This window comes from Cebidichthys violaceus, unplaced genomic scaffold, assembly GCF_023349555.1.
Source record: "Cebidichthys violaceus isolate CVI_PGR_0920_01 unplaced genomic scaffold, fCebVio1.0.p SCAF_13, whole genome shotgun sequence".
Taxonomy (NCBI): Eukaryota; Metazoa; Chordata; class Actinopteri; order Perciformes; family Stichaeidae; genus Cebidichthys; species Cebidichthys violaceus.
The window spans coordinates 15,850,293-15,873,787 of record NW_027176296.1 but is presented as its reverse complement, the minus strand read 5'-3'; the positions used below and the strand labels follow the sequence as shown (position 1 = coordinate 15,873,787).

At 44.6% G+C, this 23,495-nt stretch overlaps 1 protein-coding gene across 1 annotated transcript in view; it reads right to left on the bottom strand.

Moving 5' to 3' along the window:
* Nucleotides 1-6,163: 6,163 nt before the first annotated feature.
* LOC137870544 (pre-B-cell leukemia transcription factor 1-like) overlaps nt 6,164-23,495 on the bottom strand; it is a 26,148-nt gene continuing 8,816 nt past the window's right edge. The window contains 8 exon segments of the mRNA XM_068707932.1: nt 6,164-9,202; nt 11,555-11,644; nt 12,645-12,757; nt 15,020-15,179; nt 16,626-16,761; nt 19,174-19,364; nt 21,125-21,333; nt 21,336-21,374. Of these exon segments, the coding sequence (XP_068564033.1) occupies nt 9,110-9,202; nt 11,555-11,644; nt 12,645-12,757; nt 15,020-15,179; nt 16,626-16,761; nt 19,174-19,364; nt 21,125-21,333; nt 21,336-21,374 (1,031 nt within the window). The 3' untranslated portion in view covers nt 6,164-9,109.

Below are 23,495 nucleotides of genomic sequence, written 5' to 3'. Positions count from 1 at the left end.
GGATTATGTGTGTGTAAATGATGAAATGACTGATGCCCCGATGAATTACACTCAACTGCCTCAGTGCCGGGGTCCCGGTATTGTGCATGCGGGCTCACTGTCACACTGTCATGGTATACAGGGACACTGGAATGGAGCGGAGCCGTCGTTAATGTTATTAGTGACACCTGTGCCTTTCCTGCTACGACAAGTCAAAATGTCTTCCGTGGAACATTTGGCCCATCAGTGTCGAGATACGTTGTCATCTTACGCTTCTAAGGAGTTCCTATCTTCCCGACAATTTATGATCGAGAATTAGGAAGTGGAGGTGAAACGTATAAAAGGTTTGATGGACATGTTCTCCGTGTCTTATGATAAATAGGAATGACATGTCAAAAAAGAAAAACATTGATTTTTTTTCTGGTGATCCTTTCAGAGCTGTAAGAGCACAGAGATGTAGGCAGTGATTTAAATTGCACTCCCCGGAGAGGCGCGTATACAGCGGGCTAATGTTACGCTATCACTGCCCTGACACTGCTGTCACAGCCACATGTGACAGTTGCGCCTCTTCTCTATTAAGCAATTAGAATATCAATTCACTCCTTGTCATAAAACTAGCATGTCAGCAGCAGGATCTAAATCACATCTGTTCTTGTTGCCCAACAAAAGCCAAAGTGCAGTAGGCTACGTATTTGGTCAAAATTGAGTTAAGAACTGGAATCTGAGCTTATCATGAAACATATTTTACAATAGAGTATGTAATTGTGGTTTGAAAAATAAAAAAAAAAACATGAATAAGATGTTAAAAACTACAAAAACGGTAAAACCATCCCACAGTGAGCACACTCCTGTTAGCTAATGGTGAGATAGCGTTAGCTTAAGCTAATTTTAAGCACTATTTCCTGTTTTCCCTGAATTGAAAACTATATTTGGATGCTTCAACGTCTTAGTGATTGAGTTTGTCGTACCACATATATAAGACCCGAGTCTAAAGCGCGAGTCATAACGGAGTAACAGCACGTAAACTAGCCATGCTAAAAGCTAACGAGCCTAGCTTAAAGTCCCAGTGGAATCAGAGCGTCTTTAGCTTCAGTACTGTGACACATTCCCCAGTGAAACTGGGTGAAACAGAATATTTGAGATATTTACATTTACAGTTTAAATCACATCTTTTGCATTTGATTTGGACCACCAAAAAAAGCGGCGGGCTTCGAATGTAGCGCTCTGCACACACCTTGATGGTTGGTAAAAGTTGCAGATTGATGGACGGATGATATTATTGGACGGTACTAGTTTACGTAAGCACACATCATATTTTGTTTTACAGGAAGAAAAGATGATTTGATTTTGATACAAAAATACAAAGATACGGAAAAAATGTTTTGATTATATTTTGCATATAATGTCAAATGACTGGTGATGTGATCTTCAGTCTTCCGACAGACTCTATAGTATAATTCCCACTTTTCCATGGTTAAGCGTGCCTTTAAAAATATATATTTTTTTAATTATTTATGCAATTATTTCATTGTTCATTTTGTAATTTTTTTTAGTAGAAGCTGATTTCTTTATAGTAAGAGCATTTTTAGGTTTATGTAAGGTCTGTGGCAATGATTAATAATCTGCTTAACCCTCGTGCCACGCTTCACAAAAGCTTTGCTCTCATGTCCTTATAGAGGACAAAACATGTAAACAAAAAAAAACTGCCATAAAATGCTGTATATTGCTGTTATTTTTCCACTTTTACTATAAGTTGAATCATTTAACCAACATCCATCCTGATCATAAAGACCATCTATTTAATATATGTAATACATGTCAATAAATGTTTTGTTTACATATTGCCACTGTTTTTTTTTTTTTAAATTCATAGTCTGGGATAGTCTGTCAATGATTAGCAAACAAAATTAAATGTTCTCCAAAGTGAAACCATAAGAAAATGTCTCAATCTGGTGGAAAATGATGATAGGAATATAATAGGAATGCCTGATGTTATGACTGACATGTTTGTACTTGAGGGTGTGAGTGTCTGTATTTTGGCTGCACTGTTTGTCATATACTGAGGTTTAACATCCAAAGATTCAGAAAAAAAAATTAAAAATCACAGTCAAAATGATCAAGAAATGATTGACAGAGAGCCTCTAAAACCCTCCCCTGTCCCTGTCCTCAGCGCTCTCTGCCTCTCTGACACGTCTGTCACACAGACCATGAGGGGTCAGCAGCGTTTCACTGTTGGGAGGCACCGACCTGCCACTGGCTCTGTCTGTGAAAACAGATTCCTTAAAGCGCCTTCTGTTTTCACTAATCTAAATATTCATTTGGATCCATGAGTCAAGATTGTGTTTTTGTGTCGGAGCGGCAGAGATCGGCGTTCATTCTGAGTCTAGAGCCATGCTGTACATACTGGATAATGGGAAAAGTCAATATGACAGCTGCCTCCTAAATTACAATATACAGTATGTAGCAGGGTAGCAGGAGGAACTGGGCAGTTTTTTTGTTGTTGTTGTTTCTTTTTTTACCAGACGTAAATGCATCCTGACAACATAATCAGCATTGCTATCTCATGAACAGACAGGAGTTCCCCTCTAAAGCGACACACTGCAGTGGCCAAATGTGTCAAATGACTTCATGTCCAGAAACGCCGGGAAAAACATTTAAGACGATGAAAACACAGACGCAAACTCAAAACAGATTAGCTCACGGCTGCGCGAGCGTCCACGTGAGCGGACCCACTTTTTTTTTTTGTGTTGTGGGATGTGAGCGCCATAATTATTGCAACAGCGGTGTATCTGAATGTCCTTGATCATCAGCGTAAAAAAAAAAAAAAAGCATGTATTATTTGTCTGTTTCATTTTCGATTCATGTTTCGGAGAGATAACTTTTTTTTGTTTCTTTAATAAGAGCGTCTCCTGGCACTGTTTTAAAGGGTACCCCCCCCCCCCCCCCATCACATAATTGAATAACACGATAAGGTCCACATCTCGCTCATTATGGAAGCTTTAGGCAAATATAAAGAACCAGTTTACAGCCCTTATAAACTCCCACGCCCCGGATGCTCCAATTTCCTGCGGAGTCTAATTCAAATGTTCCACGGTTGAAATAACTTGAAAGGCCACGATGACACACGCTGATCTGTGAAATCTTCTCCGAATGTCTCCTTTATGAAAGTTGGGATGAGAGGAAATTCATTAAACATCTGTGGGTGGCGTATAGGCAACACACGAGACTGAGGCTCTGCGGTCTTTGCCAAAATCAACTGCTTTCCAAATCGGAAATCTAGCAAACACGCCCACGGCCACTAATTACTTGACCCTGTTCTTGCAGAACCTCCTCTACACTGGAGTTATTTTAGGATTCATACAAGGTCCATCAGTGGAGGAGGAGACTTGCTTCCTCACATTAATGCAGACCAGGGTTTCCTTGAGACAACGCCTCTCCATTAAGTCGTGGCCCTCGGACCTTTTGCGTCGTCTGCTTGAGTAGCCCGTTCCCTCGGGCACGTGCGCGTGTCGCCTCACTGTGTGTGTGTGTGTGTGTGTGTGTGTGTGTGTGTGTGTGTGTGTGTGTGTGTGTGTGTGTGTGTATCATGCTGGCAGGCGTTGACATAACTGATGCGCATTATGCGTTGCGCATAGGGCCATATGAGTCTTGTTATTGTCATTGATATAATGTGAGCCCCGAGCCCCCCCCCCCCCACCCCCACTGCACGTGCCACATGCACTGCGGCCTGGTTGAGGGTGATTGATATGAAACTCCGGCGATGATAGGGGCTCAGAATCAGGTGTGCGGACCCCAACGGGGACGAGGTTTAAAGCAGACAGAGGGGGGCGTTCTTCTCTGAGGTGTCTGAGGTGTCTTTATTACATTTTTTTTTTAACGTTTTGAAATAGAATTGACGAGGACGTCATTTTTTGTTCAGCTGTGTTCCATCAGAACGTATTTAATATACACAAGCCTTGTTGTTGTGCGCACTCTGAGTCTTCCTCAAAGACATTTCACCTTGATGTAATTTACTGGGTTCGTCCAATTCAACCGCTGCGATCGCAACGAGCTGTTTACAAGTGCGTCGTAGTCAGGACTGTGTTTCTGTGTACAGAGTCTATATCACCCAAATCTATAGAATTGAATGAATGGTGTGGGCGTGGTCCTCCTGGCTCCCTCCTGGCTCCCTGCTTGTCGTACACACCTGTCTGCGATAAAGCTAATCACTCCTCGCAGTCTGCTACACCTGCGTCTCATCAGCCTGCAGCACGTCTACCCAGGATCCCTGTTGTCCTGTCTGCTCCCCTTGTGTAACCTCAGCCCGCCCACGTCCCCTCGTCCTCGTCCAGCCTGGTCTTCTCACTAAGCTTTCTTAAGACACCCGCTCTCTGTTTAGCTCAGTTAGCCTCAGTTAGCCTCAGTTAGCCTCCACTAGCTTCTGTACAGTCAGCGCAATCTCTCATTCAGCATCTTGTGAGCGCAGATAAAACACCGCAGCTTCTGTTGAGCCGTGATGTTTCATCTGAATTAACATATCAACATTTCAACGTGAACCAGTTTCTACATGCATACAGAAACTCAAAAGGCTGTAGAGATACCGGTTCATGCCTTGAACTTTCAGCCAAATTCACTCAAACCAAGACATCAAGGCGTCTTTTTGAATTGCAAATCGGTGATTTTGTGGGAATGACTTGCGGCTCTTGCAGTAGATCAAAAAATAATAACACCTGCCATCTGATTCGTATTCCTTTTAAAAAAAACGTACATAAGCCACTTTAATTTTAGAGTCTGTGTGACCTTTCACAAAATGTCACAAAAGCAGTTTTTTTTTTTTATTTGTAGGCTACCTGTAATTTATTACTCTTCGTCTATTTCAGCCAAGGTATTTGGATACAACACCCCAGACGGTCCTGATTCTGTTCCTGACTGGATTTGCTGTAAACTGGATGATGATCGGTGTAGTCTTCTTAAAAAAAAAACCTACGTAGCATTGGTCCCGGTGCGGCGCTGGTATCCAGCCTGTTTTGTTCCGAGGAGTCAGAAATTGAAAAGAACGTATAGCGATTGTACTCCGAATGGGATTTACACCTTTTCACCACGTAATGACTGAATCAGCCTCACAATGGCCTTTTTTTTTCCGGTTTCCTCAGGAGCACATGAATAAATTAAACGCATCCAACACCTCATGCCTTTCATGCCTCAAACAGCGGCCCTTTGATAGAAACAAGGAGGCTCCTCCATGTAATTACACTTGATCATGTTTGCATATGTCACTCCCACAGTCTCTGTCACGCTCTCTGATTTCGGATGCTCCTGGGAAACCTCTTCCTAATCCACAAGTTAACGTTTCAACCCCTTCCTCTCTTTTTTTTTTTTATTTGATTTTAATTTCCCAAGGATGGATGAATTGGAGAAGCAGAATCAGACGTCCTGTCTGGTTTATCTGGAGGAGAGAGATAAGTGTGGATTCCGCCTCTTTCATGGAACGCACATTAACCATGCCTCGGAGGGAGAGCAGGGTGTTTGGATGAAGGGGGGGGGGGGGGGGGGGGAGGAGGGGGAGAGGGGGGGTGTCTGTCTGCCGGGAGCGCACAGCTTTCACTCACTTGGAAAACTGTGAAAATGTCCCCTTCACACCCTCGGCAGCTCGGCCGAGCTCCGGCGCCATGTTAGCGGCGGTGAAAATGCCTGCGTGCAGTCAGTGGCATACTTGTGAGCGGAGCGTGCGACGTTATCCAGAGGTGTTGGACTGACAAGTCTACAAACGTGCAAACTCGTATCCTACAGTGACTCCTGACCCCGTTACAAAACGTCTGCAGGAGAAACCACGCGCAAGTTTGAGGTGAGGCAGGGCTTCGTAGGGGGAAACTTGACAAAGAGCAGACAAAGCCACACGTGGAAAAAAAAAAATGACTAAAACTGCAATTTATTTTATGCAACAGAAGAAAGTATTTATTTGGGATACGTATCGGCAGTACAAATTAAGAGACCATAAAACCTACACCTTTCAGCTATTTTTCTCCACAGAAAAAAACAGGTTTTGAATCGGAATTTAAAAAGACAATAGTTTTCCATTTGATACCTTTTTTTTTTTTTTTTTTTAACATACGCAGAGATCTTAAAAGTTAAAACCTGTCAAGAAAAAAGGCTCCACAGTTTCACTCTGAAATCCTTATAAAAAAAAAAAGAAGTTAACATTCAAAACACTGCAGTACGTTATTTTATTGAAGAACAAAAAGGACATGCAACAAATAAAACATTTCATGTTTTACAAATTGTTCGTTTTTCTTTTCATGTCTCTTTTCCTTTTTATATTCAAAAAAACTAAAAAGCATCATTACATGAAGCTTCGATAATATTTGACAGGCAATGTGAAAAGTAGAGTTAAGTTGTTGTTTTTTTTCTTCTTCTTCTTCTTCTTCTTCTTCAAGGGGTGCAAAAACAATCCTTATGTTTGCCTTGCATGGCCGGTGCTGTCAATTCACTCCAATGACTTCAGGAGACACGACTGAGGCAGGTTTCTGTGTACCCCCCCCCCCACCCCCTCGACTGTTATTCTGAGAGGGTGAGTCGAGGGGGGGGAGGGGGGGGGGGGGGGGCCGCCCCGAATGATCCAAGTGAGTTTAGTTTGGTGCGATCATGCCGTGGTTGATTTCCACGCAGTAGCTCTGGAACATCCATGATTTCATACACGTGTAATAAATACAAACACACCGACGACTGTTAAAAAAAAACAGCCTGTGGTTTGGGGCTGTACGACTGGTCGGGGTTGAGTTTTGTTTTTCCACGAGGGTCCGGTTAAGCTGAAAAAAACAAAACCAATACCAAGGGCGATTGTTAACGCAAACTTTTCACGTCGCCTTCGTTCGGACAGCAGCCATCTTGGAGGCAGGCTTGTGTCGGGGGGGGGGGGGGGGGGGGTCTTGGTACAAAACAACGAGGAGGACTTTGCCTTTAAATCCAACAGGAAGTCCGTCAGGCTGCGTTAAAATGGCTGCTGTCCAAAATCAAAAGATGCAAAAATCAAAAAACGAGTAAAGGTGCATATCTACATACTGTATATAGAGCATTCCTCGGCTAATTCACATATAATGGTAGCATTTAAAAAAAAAAGAAAAGAAACAATCCTGTAGCAAAGCCAACATTATATCAAATAAAAAAAAAAAAAAAAAAAATGATTTTCACAAAATGGAGACATAAAAATATATCCAAACATTATCTGGATTTGTGTGCCATCAGTGTATTTGTTTCCGTTTTAATTTATATAAACATTTCTGTATTCCAACTGCATTTTTTATTTTTTTTGGCTTTGAATACAGAGCACTAGAGCACGATGAGACGCTCGCTAGTACCGTCGATAATAAAATCCTACGAAAAGAGGAACAAAAAGAAAACGTCGATAAAGCTGAACCCAATGTAGGAGGATACAAATTCTGCCTTCTTTTTGGTATCAAAGTATGCAAATGATATCTCGTATACATGTTCGACCACATACTATACTGTACATACAACAGAGGTCACACATCTAATTTCACATTTTGGATTGGTTTGTGTTGACGTCATTTGTAAATCAAAACAAAAAGTGAACGGACTCTTGAAGTTCTCTTTCAAATATTCTACTTTGTTATCATAGAACAGGGGTTACAGGATAAGTAACCTCAAGTCCCCCCCCCCCCCCCCCCCCCCCCCCCGCACCGACTGCATATGGATTTCTATTTGTGCCACAAACCTGAGCGCAGAAAATGATATTTTCGCTCGAAGTATACCTAAAGCAAATCCTAAGAATGACTCAATTTGAGCAAACGCAAAACATAAAGCTGCTCAGAATTGCACCATCGCGCTCTCAGGGTTTATCCCACAAATATGACTCCGCAAATGAAAAGTGAAGTCAGAGAAAGGACGCGTTCAATCCCGACACCACGGCACCTTCAAATCTGAAATCTTTCTTTGTCTTGGATTTGGTTACCAGCAGTATTTGGCTACATTGATCTCACTGATACACACTGATGATGTCTGATCATATACTGTATGTGCACTCTCTTCCATAAGCCACTCCTACATGTGGGAAAAATGTCCTCCGCGTTGTTTACTCGTCATCATTCACGAATGTCACCCCCTTCGAGTGCGATCGGTCGGTGTTGTTGTGCTTTGATGCACGTCGACGTGCCGTAAATTTGCCGCTCCTGATGCCGTCGATTTAGTGTTTCAGGTCGATTCGTCTTTGAACGTGGCGAACGCGCCGCAGCCAACAAGCGTGACAGGACGTCAAATATCGTCACCAGTCGCGCTCCATTTCTTAAGTGCTTGCGGGGAAAAATTGTGAATTCTTTGCATTGTTGTACCGCAGATGAGCAGAAATCCTGCTTCTCTGGCGATAAAATATAAAATGCCTTTTATATATATATCACCGTCTGCTGTAGAAGTTCTGAATACAAACCATATAAATCGAGTTATTTACCTGACCTAATATGACTGGACTAACATGATAATAATACTTTACAAAGTATGGGGGTTTGAAAAAAAATGGAAGGACATAAAAACGTAACGTTATCAAAATTCCCCTCCATGGGTTGAACTCTGGCACTGTGGACCAACGGAAAGCGTGTGAATAAAGGTGTTATGACGGGGCGTGGCGAGGCGTACAGCAAAACTCCAATCATTATAAAAAATTTGTAAAACCGAAGAAATATTCTCGTGTTGTTATTTCGAATCGAGGTAGTGTGGAAGCATTTCAATTTACAAGACGTGTGGGGCGGGGGGGGGGGGGGGGCGTTGCGCCAGCTAACTGTGTGAACACATAATAATAATAATAATAATAATAATAATAATAATAAGAGAGATACAAAGAGGCAACATGGACATCGAGTGGAAACTGTACAAACTGTGAAGTGTGGATGTGAGTCCCCTACACAGGCTGCTTACGATGCTGCGGTAGTCCGGGTAGGAAAGGTGAAACGTTTGTCCGTAAATGTCATCCCAGACCCCAGCTGTGTCCCGCTGCGTGAGCACATACAGTACGTCACGTCCAGTCCTGATGGGGATTGATCTCAAGTTTTGGGGGAATGTGGCTGGGAGGGCTGGGGGAGGGCGTGGGGTGGGAGAGAGAGGGGGATTGCAGTGATGGAGGAAGCTGGAGGGGTGGAGAGGATCAGTTGGAGGTGTCGGAGTGAACACTTCCGGGTCCTTCTGTGGGTGAAGTCACTGACGAGGGGGTCGGAGCGTCCTGCCAGACGCCGTTTGCCTGAGAGGAATAAAAGCGAAGGGGAGAAGCATTACTTTTCGTGTTCATTACTCAGCGCAGGACTCAACTCAAGACACAGTGAGGTACAACGAACGGAGGTCCTGAGGGCGAGGTAGCGTACGAGCGCAGCGCGTGGAATGCTGGGATATATACGCAGCCTTGAGCCAAATGGGCCTCCCGGATCGGAGGAGAGGCTAACCTGGCTGGAATTATGGCTAATATCTCAGAACACGACTGACATAAAGGAATATAAAATCATGTTTTCAACCAAGCAGAAAGGGAGTGAATTACAGTCTCCGTCCCGTCATACGCCGCACACTCAAATTCATATAATGGAAAAAAAAAAAAAAAGAAAAAAAAAATCAGCGAAAGGAGAAGCTGTGCGAGGTTTTTGTCTTGACATAAATTCCTGCCACTTTCGTTTTAAATAATATGAATAATATATGTGAATTTTGTGAAAAGACCCCCCCCGAAACAAAACAAGTACAATCAACGTCATGTGCACTAATTGTGATGCTGACAGCAGGAATTAACATACAATAAGAGCAATGGAGGGCCTTTCCCCTACCAGCGACAGGCCTGTTAGAGAGCGTTTAGGATATTAATGGCACGTTTTAAAGCCATCAGAATAACTGGAATTGGGTCCTCGACAGCCTTTCATTTAAAAAAAAAAAAAAAGCCTGTGATTTAAGATGGCAGACGGCAGTGTGTAATCATAAAGTGGAGGGGTCAGATCAAAGAATGTCTGACTTTGCCTCGTTTTAAAATTGTAATCAGGGCTGTAATCATCCACAGCACGCATTATGTATCCGCTCAGTCATTATCCAGTCATTTTGTTATATCTCAGAGAAGATAGTTTCTTTAACTCTCTCCTCATTCGCTCAACTCTTCACTCATGAAATCTGTCTGGAAATCTATTTTCCTGGATGCAGCGTGTGTATTATTAACAAAAAACACAGAGTGAGACATCTAAGGCTGTTGCGGCAGCATTTTTTTGTTCAGATTTATTTCTTTCATTTAAAAATAAAATAAAAACAGTGGCAATCATTTGGAGCTCCTCTGTGCTCCTCCTGAATTAAAGACCTAAACAAAGCCAGACAAGGTTGAGATGACATTTAGTCCTCGCCTACGAGATTGACAACTTTGACAGAAATTACCGCCACTTGGAAAAATATCATTATCAAACAAAAACTGCGGCGCGCATATTGCTGTGAGGCCAAAACTCGTAACTCACTAGCCTTAGCTACATAAATCACAGGCGAACAGCCGGGGCAGACAGATATCCCGCTCTTACATTATGCATCGCGGGGGCTTCTTTACAGGGTATGAAAGTGAATAACACAGCACACTGTGGCAGTGTAAGATGTGGTAGAGCAAGCAGGCGTCCAAGGAGAACCGTATCTGCGAGGTCAAAGGACTGAGGAGAGAACAGGGCCTGCATACGTTAGCGGCCTCTCAGGGCCAGCACAGCTGGCTGCGGGGGTGCGCTCCGAGGCAGCCGGGAAGCCCATTTGAATACACATACATGTTTTTGTACAGGGGGTGCGGGGGAGACATTTCATCTGATTATCATATGGCCACTGAGGCACGACGGCGACAGCGGAGGAGCCCAGCCGCGGCTGTGACCGTCCTCGTCCTCTCAGCGCGGCTCGCTGTCAGGGCCATTAGTGTGGCAGGAACATGATCTGAGCAATGCGCTTGGATTGCTGTCCCAAGTCCACACTCTGCTCTCCTTGTGTCTGTCTTATCGATTTTCCCCTTTACGACACGGCTTGTCGCTGTGAATTTCCCCACTGTTTGCAGCCGCCAGCGGCCCCAACCAAACCCCCCCCCCTCCCCTCAACCAACCCCCACTCCTACCCCCCCCCCCCCCGAACTCTGCCACAAAATAAGACAAACACGAGGGGGAATGCAGCCCTACGGCACACGAGGAGTTGTTTCCTGCGGCGTGCGTTTTTTTTATTTTATTTTTAGTGGCGTTGTCTATAGTGGGAGCTTCTGGCCCCCGGGGGCTGCTAATCACGGGTCAGGTGGGTCAGAGGGGATTTGAAGTCCAGTGCAGGAGGTGTCACCTGTTTGTGCAGTTTGCTCGCGGCTGACTGTACGTGGCTGCAGGTGCTGCGGCGGACCTGATCCGCCGTGACAGGCTCAGACGGCGGCGGCGGCGGCGCGCGTGTGGCCGGCCACATGCCTGCGTTGGCCAGGGCAGCGGGCTATACAGAGGCAATCAACTAGGTGACCATGGAGCGGAGACAAGTCCCGCTAAGTGGCATTCTGAGCCCCATGGCTTTGAAATAATTGGTAGGGAGAGAAAGAAAGAAAGACAGAAGAAGAAGAAAACAGAATCCTTACATTGATGCCCTGCGGACTGTACATCTGGTTGGCTGTGAGTCCTTCACTGTATCCGCCTGTCTGACTGATAACATGGCGAAGGGTATCCACCTGAAACATTCAGAGACAACAAACAAAGCAAGGTCAGAGTCAACACGAGGGAAGCTCAAGAGCAAAGAGAGAGGGACGACAAGACGACGAGAGGGACAACAAGGGCACACATCTGCGAGCGTGTCCTTGGAGACGACAAGGCCCAATCAAAGAAAAAAAGGAACTCGATGAGGAAAAAACTAAAGCTTTGTGCTTGTTAGAATAAAATCTACTCATGGTGAACACCATGTGAGAAATAGCCTGCCCTTGAGACTGTGAAGACTAGCCTGAATAGCCCTTTTTTTTCACAACAGACATTTTAACTTGCCACGGCAGGAAAGCCAACGGGTATGATGGCTCTGTTCCATTTAGGTCCAAGTGGGGTTTTTTTTTTCTTCAAACTGTTGGGTTAGCTCCCCTTTGGGGGACGTAGAAATACTGCAATGTGGGTGTGCATGACCGTGGGTAAAAAAACGATGTAGTGGAAATCAAGTTAAATCAATCTGTGGGGAATTCACGTGGGAACAATGAACCCAAAAATGAGTGCTTTCATGGCAGCAAGGCTTGGAATATTCAGGTTAGCAATACATTTTCAGACAAAATGAAATGGCAAGTAAAAAATAAATAAAATCATCAGTTAAAGCCAAAATCAAGAAAACACGACTACTTCTGCATTCACGCAATGTTGGAATGGGGGAAAAAGAAGAAAACCCGCAAGTATACCGACTTGAGAGTTGTTCACACACTGTTCCAAGATGGCTACCGCCATTGCTAGCCTCAAATTAGCTTCACAAAAAATGCTACATCTGTAGCGCTTTGCTAACAAGCGGAACCAAATGCTAAGGCGTGTAGCGCCTTTAGAACCAGCTTAGTGGACTGAATTTGGGTTATGATGTTACTCGAAGACGACTAATTCTAATGACTGATAATCAGTGTACCTGTGCGCGACAAGTCAAAATGTCTGCTGGGATGTGCGGCGGGTCTGCCCCTGTATTATCTGCTGTGCAGCTCGCGGCCCTACCTGTGACTGCACGTTGGCTCCCACCTGAGCCCCCTGGTACGAGTCCCCATTGAGAGACTGCACGCTCATGAACAAGTCGCCGGAGTTTGACATGTTAAAAGAGCCGCCAGAACCTGAAAGGAGAGAGGGAGCAGTCGCATCACAGAGAGACAGAGGGCGAGCAGCGTAAGCAAGTTGGCCGGTCCAGGCAGCAGCCTGGAGGGGCGCCATGCAAGAGGTTAGCTAAGCAGCCAGTCGGGCTCTGTTAGACGAGAGCAATGCAGCCATTTTAGAGGGAACCAGCGGACACACGAGGACAGAAGAGACACAGCTGTAGCCCGACACAAAGGGCGTTTGTGTCAAGTATATGTTTTTTTTTTTTTTTTACCGCTAAACAGTAAAAAAAAGCGAGTAATTTCTACGTTAGTGATCTTAAGAGGTTATTCATGGCGGAGCTAACTTACAGTCCAAATGAACTGTCTTGGTATTAAGTATTAATATGATTCATTTCAGAGTTAAATGTGCTTAATTCAAAATGCAGATGTGGTGGTGGAGTAATGCTGTGGCAGATATACCAATGGGCCTGGATGTGTGCAGGCTCACCCTGTTTGGCAGCTTACCCACCCTATGAAATTCATGAATAAATACAAGTTATCATTGTTTTGTGTTGAGCCATTTTAGAATGTAATATATGAAGCAACTAAACATATTAATATTCAACACCAGTCAGAAACAATCCTAAGCAGCCACAACGGGAAACTAATTCTACAAATATTTATAATGCTAATAAAATAAGTATAGCCAAATCTTTATTTGCTGGGTTCAAACACAATGAATAGATATTAAAAAGTGAAAGCATTTGAATATTGATTTTAGAATTGGGATGCCGACGTTATGAAAAAAGCTTTGAACTATCCAGTACAGTAGATATTATTGTGTTATTTTCTTATTTATGTAGATAGCCTTTCATCTGACTGGCTCATTAATATAAAATAATATAGACTTTTAAATATTTATTCAATTAATCCCGAAAGGAAATTCTTGAACCAGAAATTTAAATAAGAATAAAAAAATGCAACAGAGTAATACTCTGTGTTGCAATGCGAGCTTCTCTGTGCTTTGTTTACGTAGCTGGTCTGTTGTTTAGCGCTGTTAGCATCGTTAGCATCGTTAGCTGCTTGCCGCCTGCTCAGCTGTCGCCATGTTGAGGACTGTGTGGAGGCAACCCCTCAATCGTAGATATGCTCTGAATTTGTAATTTAGCACCTTTAAGTATTCAGCGGTCGGCTCAGGATGTGATTAGCCTAGCTAAGAACCTTTCAACAGGACACAACAATGTAAACGAATCACTTTTGGAGCACATTTGTTCACTTTTGGAGTGGTCTAAGAGCACATTTGTTCACTTTTTGTATGGATCTAAGCTAGTTGTTTGCGTCTGCTACCCATACTTGTTCCATGCTAGGCTAAACATGTTTCCTGTTCTGACTCCTGGTAAATACACAACGTTCTCAAAAATACTGTGGCTATAAAAGATGAGGCTAGCAATATTTTGTTGCTGTCAACAAGTCTCATAAAAAGACCAAAATGAATTAATTAAATTTACGACTTATTCATATAGTGTCCGTTTTAAAAAGCTTATGTGAATTTCCTTAATGGTGCAGTAGTTTTTTTTGCAATGTCACCCAAACAGAAGCAAAGCATAATGAATATTTAGGGTACTATTAACACAGATTTGGTGTTAATGACTATTTACATGAAATGCATGTGAGATTGTGTGTTATGTTCCTTGCTAATTGGGTTTAACGGTATGGCTCATTGATTGTTTTCACTCATTTTTGGGAAAACAACGGAGCTCTATGGCACAGAGAAAGAAGATGTAGGAGGCAGTAATTGTTAGTAGAGTCAGTTATTGTTGATTTAGTCTTTTTATGTGATTTGTTGACAACAAGAAATGAAGGACAGAAAATCACCAGACCTATCCTTTGCATGTCAGTACAGCAGATGATGCACATGATGAATACAGAGTTAAATAGTCAAACATGAAGAATAGGATTAATTGAGATGAAGACAAAAAGGACAGTAAGCATAGAGGAGACTTGGCATGGGGCTCAGGTTGGCTTATCTCTGACACAGCTTTGCTCTAGAAGTGCACTTGTAGTTGTTAAGGTGACCTGTTCAGTATAATAACGGTGCATTACCAGGTGATAGGCATACTCCCTTGAACGAGAACGGCCTTTTTTTTGTTAGTCCTAATTCGTTCATTCCTTACAAATCACCCGCACCAGCATTGAAACAGCCTCAGACCGATATACTGCAATAGTTGTTTAGTTGTAGTGATGCACAGAGAGGAGGTACATGTCTAATAGCTGATCAGAGCCAGGGACTTCCTGTCTCACCTGCAGAGTTTGGAGTTGAGGGTGAATTTGCTTGGCTTCCATGTGAGGATGCATTAGCCGCATTCACGGCAGTTCTCGCAGCGTACATGTTGGCTTCTTCTTGGAACTTACCAATGTTTTTCTTGTATCTGATTCTTTTATTCCCAAACCAGTTGGAAACCTGAGCAGACAAACAAGAGAGGGTAGTTTAATGCTCACGAAATCTCAACACACAGAGCCACTCCACATTTTTTGTTTTTTTTTGGGAGGGGGGGGCAAGCATTCAGAGATGTCAGGGTAGTCTTTTTAGCTTAGCCTTAATGGCATGTAGCGCTGCAGAGAGGTAGGGGCTACATAAGACTGGTGCTGCGAATCCACATTAGTGCCAGAATGGAATGATTGCCAATAACAGTCTCATTATGTCACCATGACTGCAGCTATCATCAGAACTCACGCACGCACCAATCAGTCAACATCCGCTAACACCCATTACCGCTAATGGACTCCCAGATGACGCCGGGGGGGTAATCCCGGCGCTAATGATAAACAACATTAAAATGAAAACCAAATCAATCCTGCAAAGTTTCCAATACGCAGAGTAGGTAAACATCTCCTTTATTATGGCCGAGAAACGGAAAGTCTACAAATCATTCGGCCGCCGAGCGGCTTCCACAATCAGGCCCAGATGCATCCTCAAATCATTTGGTATAAATTAATGAAACCAATTGAGAAAACAATCCATTCCCAAATGATGGATTCAAAACACAAACTGCTGTTTACCTTGGCGTTGCTTCCCTTATTATCAATTCTCACGGGATTGAAACAACTTGAGCGCTAGAATGCAAAGATGGAAAAACCCCCCCCAAAAAAACCCCCAAAGGTGCCTAAATATTTGAATCTTTTTTGCTTGTCGGCGGCACAAACATCTCAAGTGTCTTTAGATGTTTGGTAAGTTAGTGCCAGAGTCATAGTAGACGGCCGTTGCACTGCTCATGCCTCAGGCGGATGCAGTGCTACTTCTCAGAGGCTAATGGTCTCGCTAATTACTTCCATATACAGTGGGGTCATTTCCACGATTTATTAACCTATTGGTCTTTTTTTTTATTAATCAATTAATAGGTTTGTCAAATGTTTTGATGAGTAGACAAAATAAAAAAAATAAATCAATAAATCAATTCTGAAAGGAAGTGATTATATCTACTTATATCCGTTGTGTCAGAGCTCACAGAAGTACTTCTACCGACTCTGGATGTCGTATATTTTGCGTATTATAAAGAAAACTTGCTCCACTATACGATTAGATAAGAGCTTTGACAGCAGTGTCGTCTCTTCCTTCAATAGAAACAAAGAGTCATTGGTCAAAAATAGCTTTGTCTGGTTTTGAATTACAAGACGACAAACTCATGACACGGCACATATTTATACTTTGAGCCCTTTGTTGTCTCACTGAAAGGTACCGCTGGAAGATTAGAGGAGCTGTCTGTACCCATGACAGTCAGGAAACGTATTATTAGGTTACTTGCCAAGACGCTCGCAGCCGCTTCGGAATGGGAACCGTGTTTGTCTCACTCTTCTGTAACAGTGGCTTTCCTACAGGTGATGTGCCGTGCACTGATCTGTGGTGTACCTGGGCAACTGTGATGGCGCACTTCTTCGCCAGCTCCTCTTTAGCCTCCTCGCTGGGGTAAGGGTTACTGAGGTGCGAGTAGAAATACTCGTTCAGGATCTCTGTTGCCTGCTTGTTGAAGTTTCGTCTTTTCCGTCTGCAAAAGAAAAAAAAAAAAAACAGCATCGGCGAGTTAAAAACAGGAGCTAAGGACGATAGGAGCCGGTGCTTCGATGCTTCCTTTCTTATATCCTTTAGCATAGGGAACGCTAGACCGGTGGTTCTCAACTGGTCTGGCTGCGGGACCCACCATCACCCCTTAATGACAAGTCGCGACCCAAATTTTTTTTACTTCTCAAATGTATTTAGTGAAAAGATGGTGCAAATCCATCTCTCAAGTAGTCGGTGTCGTACTTGCATTTCGCTCAATTAGAATGAAAACAAACTGTGTGGGTGTTCTTCTATACTGTGAAATGGGTGTCTGTTAGCATTACAAGGCATTGACGCCAAATACCTTTAAGGAGTGTGAATAACTGCATTAAAAATCCCCTTCAAAATAAAAGCACAATATTTTTTTTTTTTTTTTTTTATTCAGGCAAAGGCCCGCGACCCACTTTTAGGGTCGCGACCCACCAGTTGAGAATCACTGCACTAGACCATTCTTCACGAAAGGAAAGGAGATTACAGACCCACATCAGTAACCTCCTCCGTCCCCTATAGCGTACGAGCAGTCGTGTTCTCAGAGCAGCCGTCTTTTCCTACGTCCTTATTCATTCTTCTTCACACCTTTCCTTGACCTCACGACAAGACTTTTCAAAACAATACCACTAGGAGTCACTAAACGAGGGATAAAACTAAGATTTAGAAGAAAAAAACATGTGCTAACTAAAATGTTAACTTAATAATAGACGGGCCTTCAAATAATGGGCTCTCTTTAGGTCTCCCCTTTGGATGAACATTGTTAGCTTTGTGAAAACTACTGCCACACTAGAACCGTATCAATTTAGCTGCAGTTAACTCTCACACACTTTGTCAGGACTCGAGAGAACAATTTGGCGGCGAACTGCTTCACTACAGCTGTTCATGAACAACTGAAAAGAAGTGGCAGTAGCAATAAGAGCACAAAAAGGGCCATTATGTTCTACTCAGGATCTACTATTACTGGAAGCAACATTTGAAAAGATTGAGCCAATTAGATAATCATATATATATATATATATAAAACTAAGTAATGACGAACACAGCTATTGGTGGGGCTGCGCATCAAACCCAAATACTTTTAGTATTCAGATCACAATATACTGAAAGGTAAAGTACATTAGGTTGACATTAAATGTCTGGTCAGATGGTTCTAAAAATAAACGAACAATTCAGATTGAGAGAGTTCTTCTACTTTGCGTGGTTTGTTAAAAAGAAAAGAATATTCCTTTATATTCTTTAAACCTGCAGCCTTGTTGTTGGCCACTTGGTGGCGGCGCAACGGAGCTGTGCGCGCGACAATGACGTATGAAGTTGCTGTGTGCAGGTTTGCGCACAGTTGTATATTTACACATAGCGTCATGGGAAACCGAAACAATGCTGTAATGTTCCGCATGCTTAATGCAAAACATATTAACCAGAGCAGCTTTAAAGCGAGCATCAGCGCAGGAGCACGGCTGCATTGATCACACACGCGCACACGCACACACACACACACACACACACACACTAACACCTTTTTAAAGCAGACAGATATCACATGCCGATGCCCACGAGTTGACTGACCCCTCCGTCTTCCTGCACCTATCAGGTCATGTCTGCATGCGCCACATCTGAAGAGGGCTTTGCATAAGCTGCAGGGGAACCCTGTAAAATCTCTGCGCATGCATCCGCCGGCGAGGAGATTTGTGCTAAAATCTCTGTCCCGCACTCCAAAGCCTGCTTGAGAATATGCAAATGCGCACAGCGTGAGCTCCAGCAGCCAGTAGATTAATCAGCGGCGCCGAGCATGGCGGTGCCTCTCAACCAGTGAAAGCTCTCTCCTCTCTCCCCCTCTCTCTCCCCCCTCTTCCCCACCGCACCACCACAATCATTTGCAAGAGAATAGATAGGGAGCTTTGTAAGGGAGCGCATGCCTCATTTAAATGTTATGCCTCCGACTCAGACTTTTGAGTGACATTTATCCTCGGAGAAATGTATGCAAATCCAAAGCGTGCATCAAAAGGAACAAGCGATTACATTAAAAAAGGGAAATAGTTAGCGCCGTGGAGCACGCGGTGAACTCTTATTGGCCAGCGTTGCTGGGCATGCTGGTCCAAATGGCATCCAGAGATGCAAACCAGTGTGTGTGTGTGTGTGTGTGTGTGTGTGTGTGTGTGTGTGTGTGTGTAAGCGGCAAAACGGCATGTGTTACAGCATGCTTATAGCATGATAGGCCTCCTACATCGGCCATTCATATGGATATGAGGCCCGAGCAGGGGGAAGCACACGATGATTTGCAACGTTTGTTAAAACCTCGCAGGAGGTCGTTTTGCAGCCGCGAGCGCGAGACGCGGCGCGGCGCCGCACACGGTGACAAAAGAAAACACACCTGGCATCGAGGAAGCGGGAGCGCAGGATCATGACGGCCTCGCAGGTGCTCTGCTTGAGCTGCATCTGGATGGAGCTGAACTTGCGGTGGATGATGTTCACCATGCGCTCGATCTCTTTGGGCGAAATCGGCCGCGTGCGCGACTGCTCCCGCAACAGGTTCATCACGTGGGTGGTGAACTCGTTGCACGCCTGTGAGGAGGACGCACGTGCACACACATAAACACACAAACACACAGGGACAAATATTACAAAACTGTAAGGCTTTAATGTGGGCCATATCAAATCTACCGCTGCAGAAAGCCACATCTGTACGCACACACACACACACACACACACACACACACAGTGCTATACAGTATTTAAAAGTCACAGATGAAATAAAAAAAGAAAAGAAAATGTAGTTCTGGGGCAAAGCTTTCTCACAGAGCCAAGGGGGAATATGAGCGCTGATATATTTCATATTTAACAGAAGTGGTGGTGGCAGGGTGTTGAGAGGAACCAATGACAGCTGTTCTTCTTCTCAGGCGCACTTTCACAGCACAGCCACCCTGAGAGACGAACACACGCCACGACGTTTCTTCTTCTTTTTTTTCTTTTTTTTTTTCTTCATTCATCCAGCCCGTGTGACACCAGGCGTGAATCCGCCACGATATTACACTCCCGACTCGGCGTCTCTTACTGTCTCCTCTTCTTTATTTCCTCTCCTCCCCGTCGATCTCTCTCTGGATTTAGCCGTGTCAGGCTTTGTCTGCGCCTGTCTATCGGCGTGTTCATCTGTCTTTACTCGCACGCATCTGAAAGGGACGCCATTGTCGCGAATGCATCGGTTATGAATGGGCGATGAGAGGAAATCAACTCCAACAGACGTTCAAGACTATACTTGGAAAACCGCACACACACACACACACACACACATACTGCATGCGCTGGACTATTCTGGGCCGAGAACACAATCTGAAGGGAATTCTTACCGAGAGGGATGCATGTCGAGGAAACATTTGAATCTACAAAGGGTTGCCGCCTGATCTACGTGCTGATCCCGCCTCAGCGAAGACACGAACAGTCAGTGAAATGCGTGTCAAAACAGCCATTAAGTGACTTTGCATGCCAAGTGATCTGACTGCATCTTTCGGTCGTTAAAGAGAGGCTGCGTAGAGAACAAGAGCGTTGGCAAAACATACGCCGAGATGGAAGTGTGAAAGAAAATGACCGTCACAACTCCCCCCCCCCCCCCCCCCCCCCCCCCCCCCCCCCCCCCCAAAAAAAATAAGCCACAGTGACAACAAAGAGTCTTGTTTTGCCTCAACAAACTTTCAAAATACTCACTACACGTCAAATAAGACGAAGAATAGAATCCTCGCAGAAGAGGAGCAGGAACTTTCTGTGTTTTTGACTTGGAAAAAATGAATTAAACGGTTCTCAAAATCGACATTTAGAAAAATTGTTTCAGCATTTAGCCAAGAACCATGAAAGTGATTGCAGGAAAGTCCACAGATTGAAATAATTTGTTTTTATTTTGATTTATTCTTTCTGACATATCAACTGACCCGTATAGGCGAAGAGCACCCCGTCGTCACTTTTAAGTTCTTTTTCCATGTTTGTCTGTCTTTGTCTGCTGTGACTGAAATTTTGTTGTTGTTATCGTCCGTATTGTAATTGGGAAGAAAACGGTCGTAGTTTATCTTTTGTGGCTCTGGAGGAGCTCCGTTGAGAATTAGAAGGTTGCCCTGAAAATACGGTCGATCGATCAAGAAAATAATCGAAGCAAAAAAAGGTCAAACGTTTGCTTTCCTTCTCTTTATATCGTCGTACATGAGGGATCTTTCGGGTTCTGGATTTCCTTGGCGAGGAGGGTCTTTTATCGCAATTGTTGAGATAAAAAAGTACTATCAGGATTATCAATTCAGCATTATTCATGCATCTCGTCCGGTCAGGTCTGCTGTCCTCACCTGTTCGTACTTCTCCAGCTCTGTGTGGTAGATCTGTCTGATCTGGGTCAGCTTCGCCCTGTAGTCCGAGTGCTCCGTGGAGTTGTCCGCCCCCGCCGCTCCCGCTCCCGAGGCCGCCGCCGCAGCCGCCGCCGCCGCCGAGCCTCCGCCTTTCTCCGGGCCGGACACGCCCTCCGCCAGCAGCATGTTGTCCAGGCGCATGAGCTGGGGTCCGGGGGCTCCTCCTCCTGGGCGCCGCGGATACTCAGCACTGCGGTGAGAGCAAGAAGGTCAGAGGTCAGTCGCGAAAAAGGTCACGCGGGATGCGGCGTAACGAGCTGTCAGCCGGAGAGCTAGCAACCACCGCATCCACCAGCTCAGACAATATGTTATTATTAAAAGGGAATTAGACACAACTCGGAGGCTGATGATGCCGTTTTGTTCCTCAGTTTTGGCCAAACTTAGTTTTCTCTCTCTGTGTGTGTGTGTGTGTGTGTGTGTGTGTGTGTGTGTGTGTGTGTGTGTGTGTGTGTACATCTTTCATTCTCCATCCACAGCATTAGGCTCAGTAATTAACCCCAGAACACAAAGCGCTGCGGTCTCCATGAGGATGCTCTGGCGTCATTCACCGTGCAATATTAACCGGATGGCTGATTTAATTAGCGCTGGAGCGATTAATCAATGATTTGATCCCCAAAAAAAAGAGTGAATTTAAAATCACTTTTTATGCACAAATGCCGACTAATTGTGAGGATTTGATGCTTTTCTCCGGTTGATATTGTGAAATCAATATCTTAGTGGTTTGGACAAAGCAAGACGTTGAAAGATGTCACTTTGGACTTGAGGAAATTATATACAAGCGATTAATTGATTAATCGGGAAATTTATAAGGATAATAATCGCAAGTGGCAGCCCTAGATACAACGAGGTAAATGTAAAGACAAAGTTCTCTAATACCTTGTTTAATTTCATCAGTTGAAAAGCGGACACATCGTACAGTGCACTTAATTTGTGTATATTTAAAATATATATATATTATACAGTATATATATATATATGTATTTTATTGGCTTGATTAATATGGGTGACCTGATGAACAACATGTTCCTCATCCTTACAGCACAGTGAGAAACAAAACACGGTAATCTTGAGATTCATCAACAATAGCCTGGGTGGATCCCGCTGCCTTCCACTAGAGGTCTCCCTTGCCATTCTTTAAAAGACTCACGTCCCACCTTCCATTTTCTGAGGTGAAAACACTCCCAGCCTCTGACTCTTCTCTCCTCCATCTGAGAACCATCCATTTCAGTATAAAACACTTTCCCCTGCGTGGAGCGCCGCGCTGCTACCGGTCCACATTGATCCCGGTGTGTCGGTATCGAAAGCGCCTCGACCGCGGGCGGCCGGCCACAGGGCCAACGCGAGCCGCGACTGTGACTTCACCCCCCCCCCCCCCCCCCCCCGCTCGTGTGTCGAATAGCTGTTTAAAACGCTACCATTTGTCATTTGCCTTGTTGTCATTGAATGAGAAGGGACAGGCAGGGAGCACTTCATTAATTCAGAGACAATGGGAGCGCTTGGTGCATTAACCCCAGACTGCTGTCCGGGGTTGGTAGGCCTGAGCAGGGGGTCACAGGGATGAGAATGAGGCCTGCTGTAGTCACCCCCCCCCCCCCCCCACCCTCCTTGCCTTTAAGTGGGCTAGAAATGCAAATATGGCAACTGTTGGCGAGTGGAAGAGGTCAGGGGTTCAGGCCACCGGCTCAGCGGGAGGTAGATTGAGTGTGGGAGGAGTGTTGGGTGGACAGGGTGGGTGTGTGTGTGTGTGTGTGTGTGTGTGTGTGTGTGTGTGTGTGTGTGTGTGTGTGTGTGTGTGTGGGGGGGGGGGGGGGGGGGGGGGGGGGGGGGGGGGGGGGGGTGGTGTCCCTTGGGGATGACGGGACTGTACAAACATCCTGTCTCATTACCCAGACTCCTTCATCACTCCCGTAATGTATTGACGAGCTCGGAGGGGAAAATCTCGGATGGCTTCACACCCGCCAGACCTCCGCGGCTGCAAGCTGCGCCGTGACCCGATCGAACCCGCTCCATCAGAAACTTTAAACCCGCCTGTCCGCTCTAGTTAACGTACATCAGCAAGAGGCCCCCCGCCCGACCCCGGCTCCCAAGCACTCACCAGTACGGAGAGGCAGTTTTGCTCTATAGTTACCACCTCATAAATACCGGACTAAAGTGGGGTGTTAAAATGAGAGCACACCACAATATCCCATGGAGCAAAAAAAAAAAAAAAAAGGAGCTGCGCTTTCTGGAAGTCATTTTCCGTAAGGAAAGCAACTGCTAGCAGTACATACTGAAAGAAGAAGAAAGAAAACAAGACAAAAAGACCACGATA